A 14384-nucleotide genomic window follows, 5' to 3' on the forward strand; every position below is an offset into this window, starting at 1 on the left:
GAGAGTAGACTTGAGGACACGTAGAGGGGGAAGGGTAAGCTGGGGCGAAGTGAGAGAGTAGCATTGACATATATACGCTACCAAATGTGAAATAGACAGCTAGTGGGAAGCAGCCGCATAGCACAGGGAGACCAGCTCGGTGCTCTGTGACCACCTAGAGGGGTGGGATAGGGAGGGTGGGAGGGAGACGCAAGACGGAGGGGATATGGGGATATACGTATGCATATAGCCCATTCACTTTGTTAGTCAGCAGAAACTAATGCAACTTTGTGAAGCAATTATACTCCAATAAAGATATTAAAAAAAAGTTAACATGTTATGGGCTTATTATTGTTTTAAAAGGAAGGAACACATAAATATTTAAATCCTCTTCTAGTTCTATTTTCGAGCATGGTAAATATCTGTAGATGTAACCTGCACAAAAAAAGCGCTCTTTATTGTGGTCCTTAGTGATTTTTCAGCGTGAAGGAGTTCTAAGACCAAAAAGTTTGAGAACCACTGAGCTACTGGGTAAAGATGAACACTGCAGCACGACTTGTGAGGCGAGTAGCATAGCCCAAGTTTCTTAGGGTTTAACTGCCAGTGATAGAAGAATGAAAAGTTGCCGCAACTCAGTGTGGCTGCCTTTGAGAAGGAGACAGGCCTGCTAGGTGTTTGCTCGAAATGGGATAGATGCATTCCGGGTGAGTGATGGGGATAGGTATTCTGGTCCTTCTTCCAGTGGTATGATTTTAAAAATATTTTCGATCCAGGGCACTGCTTCATCTGTCTGCAGTGTCAGCATCTGGCACAGAGCCTGCCACACAGTGTGAACTAAACTGTTGGTTAAATGAATGAATGAACAGCCTGTCTCACATGTGCTCAGCCCCTCAGAGAAACGTTGAGCGTCGCGAGAGTTTTCTGCGCTGCCAGCTTTGACACGGGCCTGCAAAACATAGTAGGGGCCATGTTCCTGTTTGTAACAAAACCAGTGATCTGTAGGTTTGATCTCTGTTTTGTGGAAAAATTGGCATTTCCACATCATCACGCCGTTCAGATCATTCTTAGTCACTGCAGTTTTTGCTAAGGATGGGCCACTAACTTTATTAATTGAACTTTCATTTTAATGCCCAGCTGCCCTTGAAGGGTTATGTTCAGCTTCTGTCATCTATCACTATCCTGGTGGAACTGGTGGTAAAACTGGAGCTCGAAGGGTCCAGGGTAGCTCACTTCCTGCTGAAGCAGCCAACAGACATCGACCAGGTAAGCTCTGCTCTTGCCTCCATCCTAGACTCAGTTACAGTCTTTAAGCAAGCAGGAGTAATCTATTACTGTTCCCTCTGAGTGAAGGTTGAGTAATGTTTAAATAAAATATAAAATCCGTTGAGTCAGAAATCCTGCACATAAAAAAAAAAAAAAGAAATCCTGCACGTGAGACATTGTCTTCTGATTCTATTGAATATGTATTGATCTTATTGAGTCTTATCAAATGATATTAATGGATTACAATGATGGGTTGATTTCTGGACCAGTTGCATAAAATTTCATGGTAGGCTGCCTTTGAAGTTCTCTGTCTGGGCCCTTGTCATAATTTCTGTGTGTTTGGTGAAGTTAGTCCCAGATGTCAATTTTAACAGCTAATTCAGGGCCCGGGGAGCTGTTTCTTCTTTTTCTGGTTGATGAAGTTCTCTTAATGCGTGAAGTTTGATTTCCTCATGTTTGTTAGCACCTGTGAAGAGTAAAAATGCATCTTTGGAGGAGCAGAACCACAAATGCTTGTTGAATGAACTTGACCCTTTTGACCCTTAATAAGTGAATTTGCCTTAAATGTTCAGGATGTGGTTGTCATACCGCGTAGGTCACAAAGATAATAGCAAAGAATGCAGAGATCAAGGCTATACACAAAACTACTAGGTGTTTTTTGAACCATGAGATTTTTACGGATTTTTTCCCCCCAAAGAGAAGGCCCACGGCCGTTGATGTGTATTGGATGCGGAAATGCCTTCAATGTCTTTTTCCCCTGAATTATACCATCCCCGTCACCAGCAAAGACTGCAGAGACCACCTCTGTGAGCCAGTGAGTGTAGCCACTCAGTCTGAATCTGGGTGCACTCTTTGTAGAACTGCTTAGATGAATCTCTGGTGGTCCTTGAAGATGTTTTATCTTCCTTCAGCAGACCGTTCCTAACGGTTTTAGTGGGGTCTCAGTTATTGGAGAGGAAAGTAAAGCAGGCTGAGAAGTGATAGAGAAAGTCCTCAGACTGGGATATCTCTGCTCCCTGCTTTCCTGGGCTTCAGTTTTGACTTGAGATGCCTCCCGTCGGTGCTCACCACCTGTGTTTATCCCGTGTTGTTGTAACTGCTGTCTCTGCTATGAGATTCCAGCATTTCAAGTCCTCTTGTCCCCTTGCGCCAGCGGCCAAGTGCTAAAATATCCAACACACAGGTGACAGCTGTTTATCTTCTCCTTAGAAGGAAGTCTGCTCTCTCTCTGGGGGCCTTTTGTTGAAGGTTGTTTTGTTTTATTCTTTCCCTGCTACTTGAAGAGTTATAAAGTGTTGAGACTGTTCTACTCATGGGCTTAGTGAGACTCTGGAGCCTTTGTAGGGCGATGCTTCACTTTCTGCCCTTGCTGAAGATAGGCAAAGCAAGTTTTAGGCCTGAAAAAGGGCTCCGTCTGCAGTAGAGAAGTGGCTTTATTTAGCTGTGCGTAGTGTGAAACACTTGAGAACTTTTTACTGTTGAAGACAGTCTGTGGAGAAGAACATCCAGTGAAGCTTGGATGAGAGCTGAAAGAGCAGCGCTGATGGCATTTAGATCGGAAATGATTTTACCACCTTTCAGGCATTAAAGGGTCCCGAGCCATGAACGGATTTGCTATCATGAGTATATATGTTGCTTCATTTTGGATATCAATTTCAAGATTAGTCAGTTTGCAGTGGCAGCCTCATCTCACATCAGGAATTTATGGTATCTACTCTTTGAGGTGAAGACCAGACAAACGGATTATTTAACATTCTCCCTTGAATTTATATCTCAGGTTCCTTTTTCACCAGCAAAATAGCAGGCTACAGATGTCATTTAATGCCCACGTGACCTGGAGCAAGTTTAATCTCTCTGTGCCTCAATTTCCTTATTTGTGAAGTGGGGGAGATAAAAACTGTACTTACCTTGGAGGATTCTTGTGAAGGCTGCATGAGATACACATATAAAGGACCTACAACAGTCCCAGCCGGCGCTGGATAAATGTTAGCAGCCATTACTGTTATCAGTATTATTATTGTTGATTGTCAAGTAGTTTTAAGCCTTGGTAATATGAATTCATGAGTACTGTTAAAAGACTCTAGACATCTCAGATCCCCTTTACATAGTTTTCAAGATTTCCTCTGAAAAAAGGGAATTTTCCCCTCTGTTAAAACTGAATTTAGTTTCAAAAAAGAATTCTGTACTCCCTATGTCTTTTTGCTTTAATTCTCCTTTTGTTTAAATTTTTTTAAAAAAACTTCACTTTCTTAGTATTCAGAGTAGTCAAGGTTATTCAAAACTTGGTTTATTAAAAAATCAATAGGACATTCTGCAATCAATCCAAAAGGAAAGGCTTATTGACTTACAAATGTTTCTCCTTTATGGTTATTGGTACTTTTTGGACTAGCTTAATTTATTAATAGTAAGCGTTATCATCCCTAATTATTGAAATAGCTGTGAATGATTTGGCATCTACCCTAGGCCAGGCTGTGCTAAATGCTTTCCTTACGTTTTACCTCATAGCAGGTGTTTGAGGGTAGTTATCAGTAACTCCTTCTTGCAGGTGAGGGATTGAGGTTTAAAGACATGGGGTAACTTGCCCCAAATCACGCAACTGGCAGCGGCAGACTCGGGGCTGGAGCCAGGCTGGGGTGACTGCACAGTAGGCATCCTTAATTGCTCCTCTAATCAGCCTCCCGTTGACTGGTTTCCCAAACTCCTGTGAGTTCATAAGTGACTGATTTTAGTGATCTCAACCTGATGAGGCCATAAAAGAAGAGGTATCAGTGAGAATACGAGACAGAGTGGCATAGATTAACATTGTACATTTTCACAAATGTTTTATTCTCAGCTAATGACCTAAAAAGTTAGTATTTTTTATTTTAACTCTGGAAGCACTAAAAAAACCCATAAAAAATGATTACAGTGCAAAAGAGAAGTGAGCTTTGAAGATCCAACCATTGCTAATGACTTACCGCTTGTTCTTCTCTAGTGAGGCTTGTCGAGAGAAAAAGTTACAGAGACTGAACTGCTTTTGTGTAGTCTTTAGTACGGAAGAAAAGATCAAGCCACTGAGAATTGAGAGAAAATACAAATCTCTACTCTCTTCTTTCCTTATGATGAATATGTTAAGTTGGTTTTTATGGTTTAAGTATATATTTCCTCATTTGTGAAATTTGAATAATGTTATTTACCTAGTCTGACTGAGTTAGATACCTTGCACAAAGCACCCAAGAGATTCTCAGTAAAAATTTGCTGTCACAATGACAGATAGTTTAGAAGGATCAGCTCTGAATACTGAAGAGGGTGGTTTATTTATGATGCATATTCAGTGTGTATATACATGTGATATATATGAATATGACTTAAAGCGATAAGGATTCGGTTACTTTTTTTAGTGCAGTATGAAGTTTTGATGAGAGTGTCATCCTAGTAAGATAGGGACTAGCTAAAGTGTCTTCAGCTGAAGAACTTGAAGATTGTTTGTACAGAATGTATATTTTTACAACTCAGAATTCATATTGGCTTGTAATCATCCACTAGAACCTTTAAATTGCTAGGAATTTGACCACAGCCTTTACGTTTAGAAAAATCAGTATTGATTATTTGCAGAGAATAAGCTTATCTCTTTTGTGATTGAAGAAAGTTTTGATTTTTTTCCTGTACCCTTAATAGGTTTTACTTATTTATTTTTTAAGAAAGAAAATGGAAAATTTTATTCAAGCCAAATGTGAGGATTTTATAAAACCCGGGAAGAGCATCTCAGAAAGCTCTGAGAACAATTCTGCCTGTTAGACGTCAAGGCGCAGGTATATGAGTTTTTTGAGACGAGAGAGCTGTACATTTAATGACGTGTTGACAGTTTACACAATCCAGATCTGAGCATCATCATGGCGGTGGGTCATGTGTCCTCTTACGACATAAAGACGGAATGTTCTCTTTTAAGGAATTGCCTTGTTGATGCTAAGAGAATGCTGCTTTTTTTTTGATTGAGGTATTTCTGCTGCTGGGGGAGGTAAATAATCAAAACGATTTGACATCTGTCACTTTTCCTTTATAGAGGGAATAGAAGTGGAGCTCAGGGCTTCCCTGGTGGCGCAGTGGTTGAGTCCACCTGCCGATGCAGGGGACGCGGGTTTGTGCCCCGGTCCGGGAAGATCCCACATGCCATGGAGTGGCTGGGCCTGTGAGCCATGGCCGCTGAGCCTCCGTGTCTGGAGCCTGTGCTCCGCAACGGGAGAGGCCACAACAGTGAGAGGCCTGCATACTGCAAAAAAAAAAAAAAAAAAAAAAGTGGAGCTCATGCTATTTTATTTATTTATTATTTTTAAATTACTTTTAAATTTTAAAATTTTTTATTTTTTAACATCTTTATCGGAGTATAATTGCTTTACAATGTTGTGTTAGTTTCTGCTGCATAACAAAGTGAATCAGCTATATGTATACATATATCGCCATATCCCCTCCCTCTTTATTTTAATATATAAATAAGTGTTTTGTATTTCAAGAAAATTGTGTGATTTGTAGTTAAATGCTCTTTGGGAAGTATTTTGCAAGACACAGATTATCTAATGTTGGAAACATGCAGACATGACTTTTATGAATATAGAGCTAGTACAGCTAGCTAGTGTAAAACAAAAGGACTAGGAGAGCTTTGCTGCTGATTGCTAGAAGGATGGATTCTGGGTCTCAGTCTCCCTGTCTGTAAAATGAAGAGGCTGGACTGGATTCCTTCTTCTAAGATTAGTTTCCATGAGCCTATGTCTTTTGTTTATATTCAGGAGTGTTAACAATTTCAGATTACATACTGAATACCACTCCCTTCCCTGAAGCAGAATTCAGTTATGAGCTAGATAAGCTTTTAGTTATAGGCTCTGAGCATCCTATTTTTAAAAACCTTACTGATTGTTTCTTATACAGGCAATTTATGTGTTGTGTCTTTTACAGCAACCTGGACAGCCTTTTGGGCCATAGGTGGCGCTGTTGCACCTTTTAAAAGTCTTAATTTTCCTGTTTGTGGAAGACGACTTAGCCCACGTTCCTTTAATTTGACTTCTTTGTTTAGTGCTTCAGGATAGCACAATGTCCATTATGTCTGGATACCTGGACAAATTATTCTAGTTATATCTTATTTTTATTCTGTCATCTCAGTGTGAAAATTTCAGACTTGCTGTGCAAACAATGGTGAAATTGTACTTTTCTTCCAGTATTAGAAACCAGTGAGCCATGATTTTATAAAACAGATAGAAGTGGTCCCTGGAGCACCTTAAAGCTGAAAAACGTATTGAACTCCCTGAGTATTGAACCCACTGCTGTGCGTTAATTAGTGGGAGGTGATTTGGTTGCTGTATGAAGGAGCGTAGTTTTTTGACTTGGCTTTGAATGCACATGCTACCACTTAGCCATGCGAACTTGAGTCAGTTCTTTCTGAGTTTTTCCCTTGTCTGTAAAATAGGGACGCTAATATCTGCTTTGTAGAATTGTGAGAATCAGAAATTATGTAAAGTGTTTAGCACAGTGGTTATCTCAAAAGAGCTCAAACCCTTAGCTATTGTTTTGTATGAAGCCATCATTTTGTATAGTCTTTAGCAATTACTAAGGAATTAAAATAGAAAAAGCTGGTTTTATGACAAAAGATCCAATTAAGAAATGAGTAAAATATTTGAAGAGGTTCAGTACTTCCTGTACCCATAATTTAGCAGCAGCCTCAGAATTAGGGCTGGTATACAGTCACCCTGAACGTTAAGCCACAGAATTTTTGGCTAATTAGTATATGTTGGGGCTTAAGTGGGCCCAGTAATTACACTCTTCTTTTCTCCACCAGCCAACTGAGAGATGAGACGAGAGAGTAGGCAGCGGGAGCTAAACGTCTCCTTTGTTACTGGTAAAGCCACATTCTCCGTGAACGTTAGGGCTTCAGGGAAATGGGTGTCTTAATACTCTATCCCGGAACTAGAGAGACTCACGCAGTCGCAGGCAGTTCTGGGCCACAGTGGGCCTTCCTATGAGGGGACCTGTCCCCGTCATGCTCAGGGCTGTCATGTCACAACGCTGAGCATCCTGGGTGCTTCCTGAGGGTGGCCAGCACCCGGGGGGGAAGAATGGTTTCCCGTGCCCCACTTGTCTCCCAGACTCCCTGAGCCCACTCCTCACTCCATTTGTGCGAGGAGGGCTAGCTGTGGGCCAGGGGTCAGGAGTGTTGAGGGAGAAGCCCTCCTCATGGCCCAGAGGAGTGGGGAGGAAGCGTCCCCTCCCTCAGTTTGAACAGGTCGTGGAGTGGAACAGAAGGGTGCTCCCCAGGAGTTTATAAATAGGGAAATAAGGATGTCCTCTGTGACTTAAACTAGCAAGGAAACATTAAAGATGATTAGAAGGGAGACAGGCGGGGCATGCTTCATAGTCAACATTTGTTGGGCACCTGAAATGTGCCGCTTACTTTGCTAAGCACTTTGCAGAAACTAACTTAATCCTTTGATCCTCACAACAGCCAAGTGAGGTAGGTTTGATTATTTTCCCAACTTTACAGATGTGGAAATTGAGGCACAGAGAGGGTAAGTAATTTGACCAAGGTCACAGAGCTAGTAAGTGGCAGAGCTGGTATTTAAACCCTGGCAGTCTGGCTTCCAGGCTCTCAGAGATGGGCTTTGGGTTTTTAGAGGTATCAGCCTGTCTGTGGATCTTTTGTACATCTGTCCATTCGTCGGCCTGGAAAGGGTGGGAAAGGGAGAGTTACACAAGTGTTCACAGCTGTGCCTCGGCCACTGTCCATGCACCGTGACCAGCATTCATTGTGGTCTAGGCAGCAGGTCTGTCCCTGTAACAGAAATTTAGTCCATAAGTTAATCTAGGAAATCCCTCTTGCTCTGCATCTGTCCATGCTTGCCATGTGGCCTCCTGCCCATGATTGGGTCGTTGGAGAGAAAATATGCTGATTGTTGAACTCCGATATTTTAGTCTGATCGATAATTTTATGTCTCCTGTTACATTAATAAGTTAAACCTCTGTTTCTTTTTTCTTTTCTTTTGGTCACACCCTGCGGCATGCATGATCTTAGTTCCCCGACCAGGGATCGAACCCGTGCCCTCTGTATTGGGAGCGTGGAAGGGAAGTCCCAGCCTCTGACTTTCTTACACCAATCTCTTATGAATTTGGTTAATGTGAAATCAGTCCATTGGAGGCTGATGATGCTGATGATATCATTTCTGAGCACGTTGAGGTACTCCTGTCTGTGGAGACCTGGCTGGAGGGTGCTCCTTTTTCTCACTGTGATTTCTTCAGACAGCACCAATTATTATCTCCCCACCCCCTCACACACACAATGAAGTGAGAAACCTTCTGAGTAGGCCAGATAATCAGATAGCAAAGTCGACTGGTCAGTAGACAGTTGTGTACCTAGAAGTGGGTTTAATAAAAGGAAAGGGCTTCCAGGGAGTCCAATTAGACGTTAAAGTTCATTTGGTAAAAGCTGTCCATTTGTTGTGGTTGAGCTTGTTCTTTGCTGGTCGAAAAGATTGGATTAGATGGATTAGCTTAAAAGGCAGAAAAGGATCGTTTCAGGTGGTATTAATACATCCACACCAGTGAGAAGTGATAGTTGACCGCCTGTGTGAGGCTTGAGACAGAAAGATTTTTACAAGCTTCATTAAACAACCTTAAAAGCTCTGCAGTCTCAGTGTACTTAGCATGGGGCCCGGTTCATCCCTGGACGCCCAGGAGGTCGAGTAATTGATGATTGTGATTATGACTCTGAGGCATCGAAAAAGTCTCATTCATGTTCCCTATTCAAAGGACAAGGCACAGTATAACATATTTGACCAGGTTTTTCACTGAACAGGATGTTTTTAGCACTATCTGGAAATCTCACATCCCCCAAGGTTCCACACAGCTCAGTGTCCCCTCAGTGCAGATCCATCAGCACTCGTCGTGGGCATGTTGTGGAGTGTGTGATGGTGCCGCATCCCTGGCTCCGCATCCGCCCCGCAGGCTTTCTCATCCTCATCTACCTCGTAGGGTTGCCCTGACAATCACACACGATGGTTGTCAAGCATTGTGTTTGGCATGTAGTCAGTATCCAGTAGGAAGCACCTGTTCTTTAGTATAATCGTGGCTTCTAGATGGCAGTGAGTTTTAGTCTGCATGTAAAAATGGACATTGCAGTACACAGAGTAGCTCTTAAGTAGCATCATGGGACCTATTCTCTATGGACGATTGAAAACATGCTATTTCAGTAAGAATATATGTTATTGGGACATACCTTTCTGAATCTTGTTAACATGTTTAAAAATGATCATAGCTGGGCTTCCCAGGTGGCGCAGTGGTTGAGAGTCCGCCTGCCGATGCAGGGGACGTGGGTTCATGCCCCGGTCCGGGAAGATCCCACATGCTGCGGAGCGGCTGGGCCCGTGAGCCATGGCCGCTGAGCCTGCGCGTCCGGAGCCTGTGCTCCGCAACGGGAGAGGCCACAACAGTGAGAGGCCCGCGTACCGCAAAAAAAAAAAAGATCATAGCTAATGATAAGCAGGACTCTTGAACCCAGTTCCTCTTAGGGTGTGTTTTGCCATCATGGGAAATTACATTCTATAGAGAAGGCTAATTGGGTCTCGTTGATATTTGGATGGTTTAATAGATGATCAAGGCTTTCAAAAGCTTCTTGATAATAATGAAGTTAACTGTTTTGTGTTGTAAACTAACTACAGAGCTACCTTCTAGAAGTTGGAAATCCTTAGCTTGTGAAATGTCCAGTAAATCAGTGTGTATGTGTGTCTGTGTCTGTGTGAATGTGTGTGTGTGGGTGTGTGTGCGCACGCGCGTGTGATTTTAGGAAGGAGAAATAAGTTCCATATAGCCTTCTGATACCTTTCTTCTTCAGGCTAAGGTGTGGGCGTATATTTATACAAATAAATTGATATTCTTCTGTCACTTGGCTTATTTGTGGGAATAAGAAATTCTCATACTTGTTTCAGAAGAGTTAGGGAGTATAAGCTTGGAAAGTGGGAAGGGAGAGAGATAGGGAAGCACTTTGCAGTTTGTGCAGGATATGAGAAATAGTTTTTCTTCTCTTTTTTTCCTTCTAAAGCATAAAGGCACTGAATTGTAACATACTGTTACTCAGAATTGCTTTTCTGATCAGATACAAGTGTCTCATATTTTTTGAGGCTATGTGAATTATGAAATGTGATTTAGCAGTTATTTTTAAAAGTAGTTTTGTTTTTCAAATAAAAGACCATAATCTGTTCTTTCTTCCAGGGGCACAAGAAGTTCTCATTGATCCAGGTACATGATCTATGTGCTTAGTTTCTTTTGGTTATTTTTTTAAGTGCTTGTTTCATGGTGGTGTGAATGAATGGTTAAAATTTCCGGATTACGATCTTTGGAACATACTGATTTAAGTAACTTTAAATCAGAACTGTTACAAACCTGATTGTTGTTTGTTCCTTGTTTCATGGGGCACCCTATTGATTTATGTTGTTTGTCGAAGAGGGAAATTCTTCCTCTAGCATGGTTAAGTGGATGATTTGCAGTGTGCTTTTAAAATTCTCTGAATGCACTGAGCATGCCTGTCCAGTTAATTTCGAATTTACTCATAGTAACGACTCTGCTCTGATGCTGTGGCTTATGCTCCTCTCAGTGTGAATTTGAATTCTCTGTTGCATTTTGTGTGTGTGTTCTTAACAGGGAAAGACATTTTGCATTTTTCACAGAGGTGGGTTTTCCTTTCCCCTCTTAATGCCTTCTGTAATTCATACAGCAAAAAACTCTTTTATTGCAGTGCTTAATTATTTCGTAATGAGCTCTACTGTTTTCTGCCTTAATCGGACAATGACAAAGAATAATAATAAAAATGAAAACCCTCCCTTCCTTTGAAGGATGGACAGCAGATGGTCACATGCTTACACACGCTTTGCGACCAACACATTTACTTTCATCTCGTTGTGTATCTTGAGTTTGAAACGAAATTGCTTCAGGTTTGTAGATTTTTGTTTTAACATTTGTGTTGCATTCTTTCTCTAGGCTGACGTTTCCTGATGGAGCTTGTGGAAAGTGTTTTCCTTCCTAGAGGAAGGAAAACAAATGTTTTGCTTTGTTTTTAGGAGACCTGAGTTGCTGATGAGAAAGCAGTTGAGGGCGGGCTGAGGAACTGAATGATACTCCCTCACCTCCCATCCAAAACTGATGAACGATGAAATCAGTGTTAGATGTATTGGTATTTGAGCAATAGAAGTTAAGGAGCCCAGACTGGCTAGTTGTGCCTGATGGAAAGTACGGGATTCCCTTGCAGGAGAATTAGGTGCTTCTACCAAGTAGAAGTAGCTTAGAGCTGTCAGAAAAATCAGTCATATGTTGAGATTAAAAAAAGAATAGAATATTTTTTATTTCTGAAACTTTTCAAAATAAGGGTGTATAGAGCTGAAATTGAGTTTCGAGTGCTGGGAGTGAAGTCAGGGTGGTTCTGTGGGGCTTCTGTTCAGGGAGAGGGTGAGACTGGCAGGAAAGGACGCAGAGCCAGGGTTTGGCATCCCAGGACGCCCTCTATTACGGTTCCAAGTGAGAAGCACGCAAACTCTGTCTTCTTCCCCGAGGGAGAGCAAGGAGAGAGTTGAGATTCTGCCCGCCCGCACCCCCCCCTTCCCCCCCAGTTCACCTGGAGCCCTTCTAGCCTCTGCTCACAGGGCTTGTCCCAGGACTGGCCGCAGCCTTCTCTTCACTTGCCAATGTCTCATCTGCCTTTCAGACGTTAGTCTCTTCTTCTCTGCCCTTTAAACCCTGGCACACGTGTTGGTGGGGAATCACTTCACGACTCCTGGGAGCAGTGTGCTGTGACTCTCCTTAGGCTCTGCTAGTGTTCTCTCGGGGATGGCAAAATTGTTCGGCTCTATAGAAAACCCAGCACGAAATTGTATCACTTTCATTTTATTTTTGAACTTTAAATGGATAAATTATTTGAAGGAAACTGTTTCAGAGTTTTTGCTGCCTGCTTTCCCCACAACCATGTCAAAGGCCAGAAGGAGGAGTTTGACCGTCTCGGGAAGAGCTTCTCCAATCACTTCTAGCAGCTCAGCTTCCGAGCCCTTGATGGGCATTTGAAACAGAATGCTTCTTCGTGTCACACTGTTGTTTCTTGTCATTTCTGAATGTTGCATGTACATTCAACAGCTGTTTCAAGTGAAGTGATCTTTTGTCCCATTTCAGTTAACTCAAATTTGCTTTTCCCATTTTAATGTTGACAGGAGTTTCTTCTTCCTATAATGAAAATTAGCAATTTGCACTTACTACGTGAAGGCACTGGTCCGAGGTGCTTTATTTTCTTAACAGTTTTAATACAACTTACCCATTAAAATATACAGAGGTTTTTACTCTATGACCAGAGTTGTGTATCACCATCAATCTTGGACATTTTCATCACCCCAGCAGGAAGCCCCGTACAGATTATCAGTCACCACCCATTTCCCCCATCCTCCCCCAGCCCCAGGCAACCACTCTTCTGTCTCTGGATTTGCCTGTTCTGGGCATTTCGTATAAATGGAGTCATACAGCTTGTAGTCTTTTATGACCGACTTCTTTCACTTAGCATAATGTTTTCAAGGTTTGTCCGTGTTGTATCATGGATCAGTACTTCACGTTTTGCTTTTGCTGAATAATATTTCACCATATGGATAGACCACTTTTTGTTTACCCCTTCTTCAGCTGATGGACATTTGGGTTGTTTCTACTTTTTGACTGTTATGAGTAATGGTGCTGTTAACATTCATATATGTTTTTATGTGGATGTATGTTTTCAGTTCTCTCATGTATATGCCTAGGAATTAGAATTACAGGGTCATACGGTAACTAAATGTTTAACTATTTGAGGAACTGCCAGATTGTTTTCCAAAGCGGTTGTGCTGTTTTACTTCCTCAGCAGCAGTGTATGAGAGTTCCAGTTTCTCTATGTCCTCATCAATGCTTGTTATTCACTTTTCTTTTGTTTTGGCAGTTCTATAACTTTGCTTAACAATCAGCAGTTAGTTCTCATCCACATTAACTGTCTTTAGGTTTTTGATAATGGTGGCAGGTACATGGTAACCAACGTACAGAGCTTGTCTGGTGCATCTTCATCTTCCTTATGTTTCTGGACAGCTGCACATGGATACAATACGGGACATCCCTTATTCCTTTGGCGCAGACAGCTTTGTGGAGCCTGGTGTCGATGCGCACATCTGGAGTTCCCATCTCCTTCATGGCAAATTTCCGGATTTCTTTGAGTGCCCGAGGGGCACGCTTCTTGAAACCCACTCCAGGGATGCTCTTGTGAACGTTGAGAGTGTATTTTCTGGTCGTCACCTCGTTGACGGCAGACTGGCCCTTCTTCTTGCCACCCTTCTTTGCGGGAGCCATCTAAACCCTGTCGGCGAGAAGGCTCAGAGTGGAGTGGGACAAAGCCAGGCCAAGTCTTCCCTACCAGCCAGCCTCATGCAACCGCCCCCGGGGCTCCTGGAGCCCCAGGTCAGGGTGTTATCATCTTTTTGATTATAGATGTTCCAGTGAGGGTGAAGTGGTTTCTCCTTGTAGTTTTTTTTGTTGTCGTTTAAAATGGAAATAGAATTTTTATTTGTATTTGTGTATATTTACTAATGTTAAAATATCATAAAAGTTTGCCATAATATATATATTTTTTCCTTTTTTTTAAATTTTTATTGGATTATAGTTGATTTACAATGTTGTGTTAGTTTCGGGTGTACAGCAAAGTGAATCAGTTACACATATGCATATACCCACTCTTTTTTTAAGATTCTTTTCCCATATAGGCCATTACGGAGTATTGAGTATAGTTCCCTGTGCTACACAGTAGGTTCTTGTTAGTTGTCTATTTTATATATATAGTAGTGTGTATATGTCAATCCCAATCTCCCAATTTATCCCTCCCCCCACATTCCCTGGTAACCATAAGTTTGTTTTCTACATCTGTGACTCTACTTCTGTTTTGTAAATAAGTTCATTTGTACCCTTTTTTTAGATTCCACATATAAGCAATATCATATGATATTTGTCTTTCTGTGTCTGACTTTACTCAGTATCACAGTCTCTAGATCCATCCACGTGGCTGCAAATGGCATTATTACAATCTTTTTTTACGGCTGAGTAATATTCCATTGTCTGTATGCACCATCTCTCTTTTTTTT

At 41.8% G+C, this 14384-nt stretch overlaps 1 protein-coding gene and 1 pseudogene across 3 annotated transcripts in view; one reads left to right on the plus strand and one right to left on the minus strand.

The window, feature by feature from the left end:
• TRAPPC9 (trafficking protein particle complex subunit 9) overlaps positions 1 to 14384 on the plus strand; it is a 505716-nt gene that overhangs the window by 25341 nt on the left and 465991 nt on the right. For both annotated transcript variants that reach the window (XM_082675096.1, XM_082675097.1), the window contains 2 exons: positions 1114 to 1242; positions 10471 to 10497. In XM_082675096.1, the coding sequence (XP_082531222.1) occupies positions 1114 to 1242; positions 10471 to 10497 (156 nt within the window). The remainder of the gene's footprint in view (positions 1 to 1113; positions 1243 to 10470; positions 10498 to 14384) is intronic.
• LOC309835467 (large ribosomal subunit protein eL31-like) lies at positions 13227 to 13599 on the minus strand (annotated as a pseudogene). Its single transcript has one exon. The product of its transcript is annotated as a large ribosomal subunit protein eL31-like (transcript).

The sequence above is a fragment of the Grampus griseus genome (genome assembly GCF_964374135.1).
Source record: "Grampus griseus genome assembly, chromosome: 17".
In the NCBI taxonomy this organism is placed as follows: domain Eukaryota; kingdom Metazoa; phylum Chordata; class Mammalia; order Artiodactyla; family Delphinidae; genus Grampus; species Grampus griseus.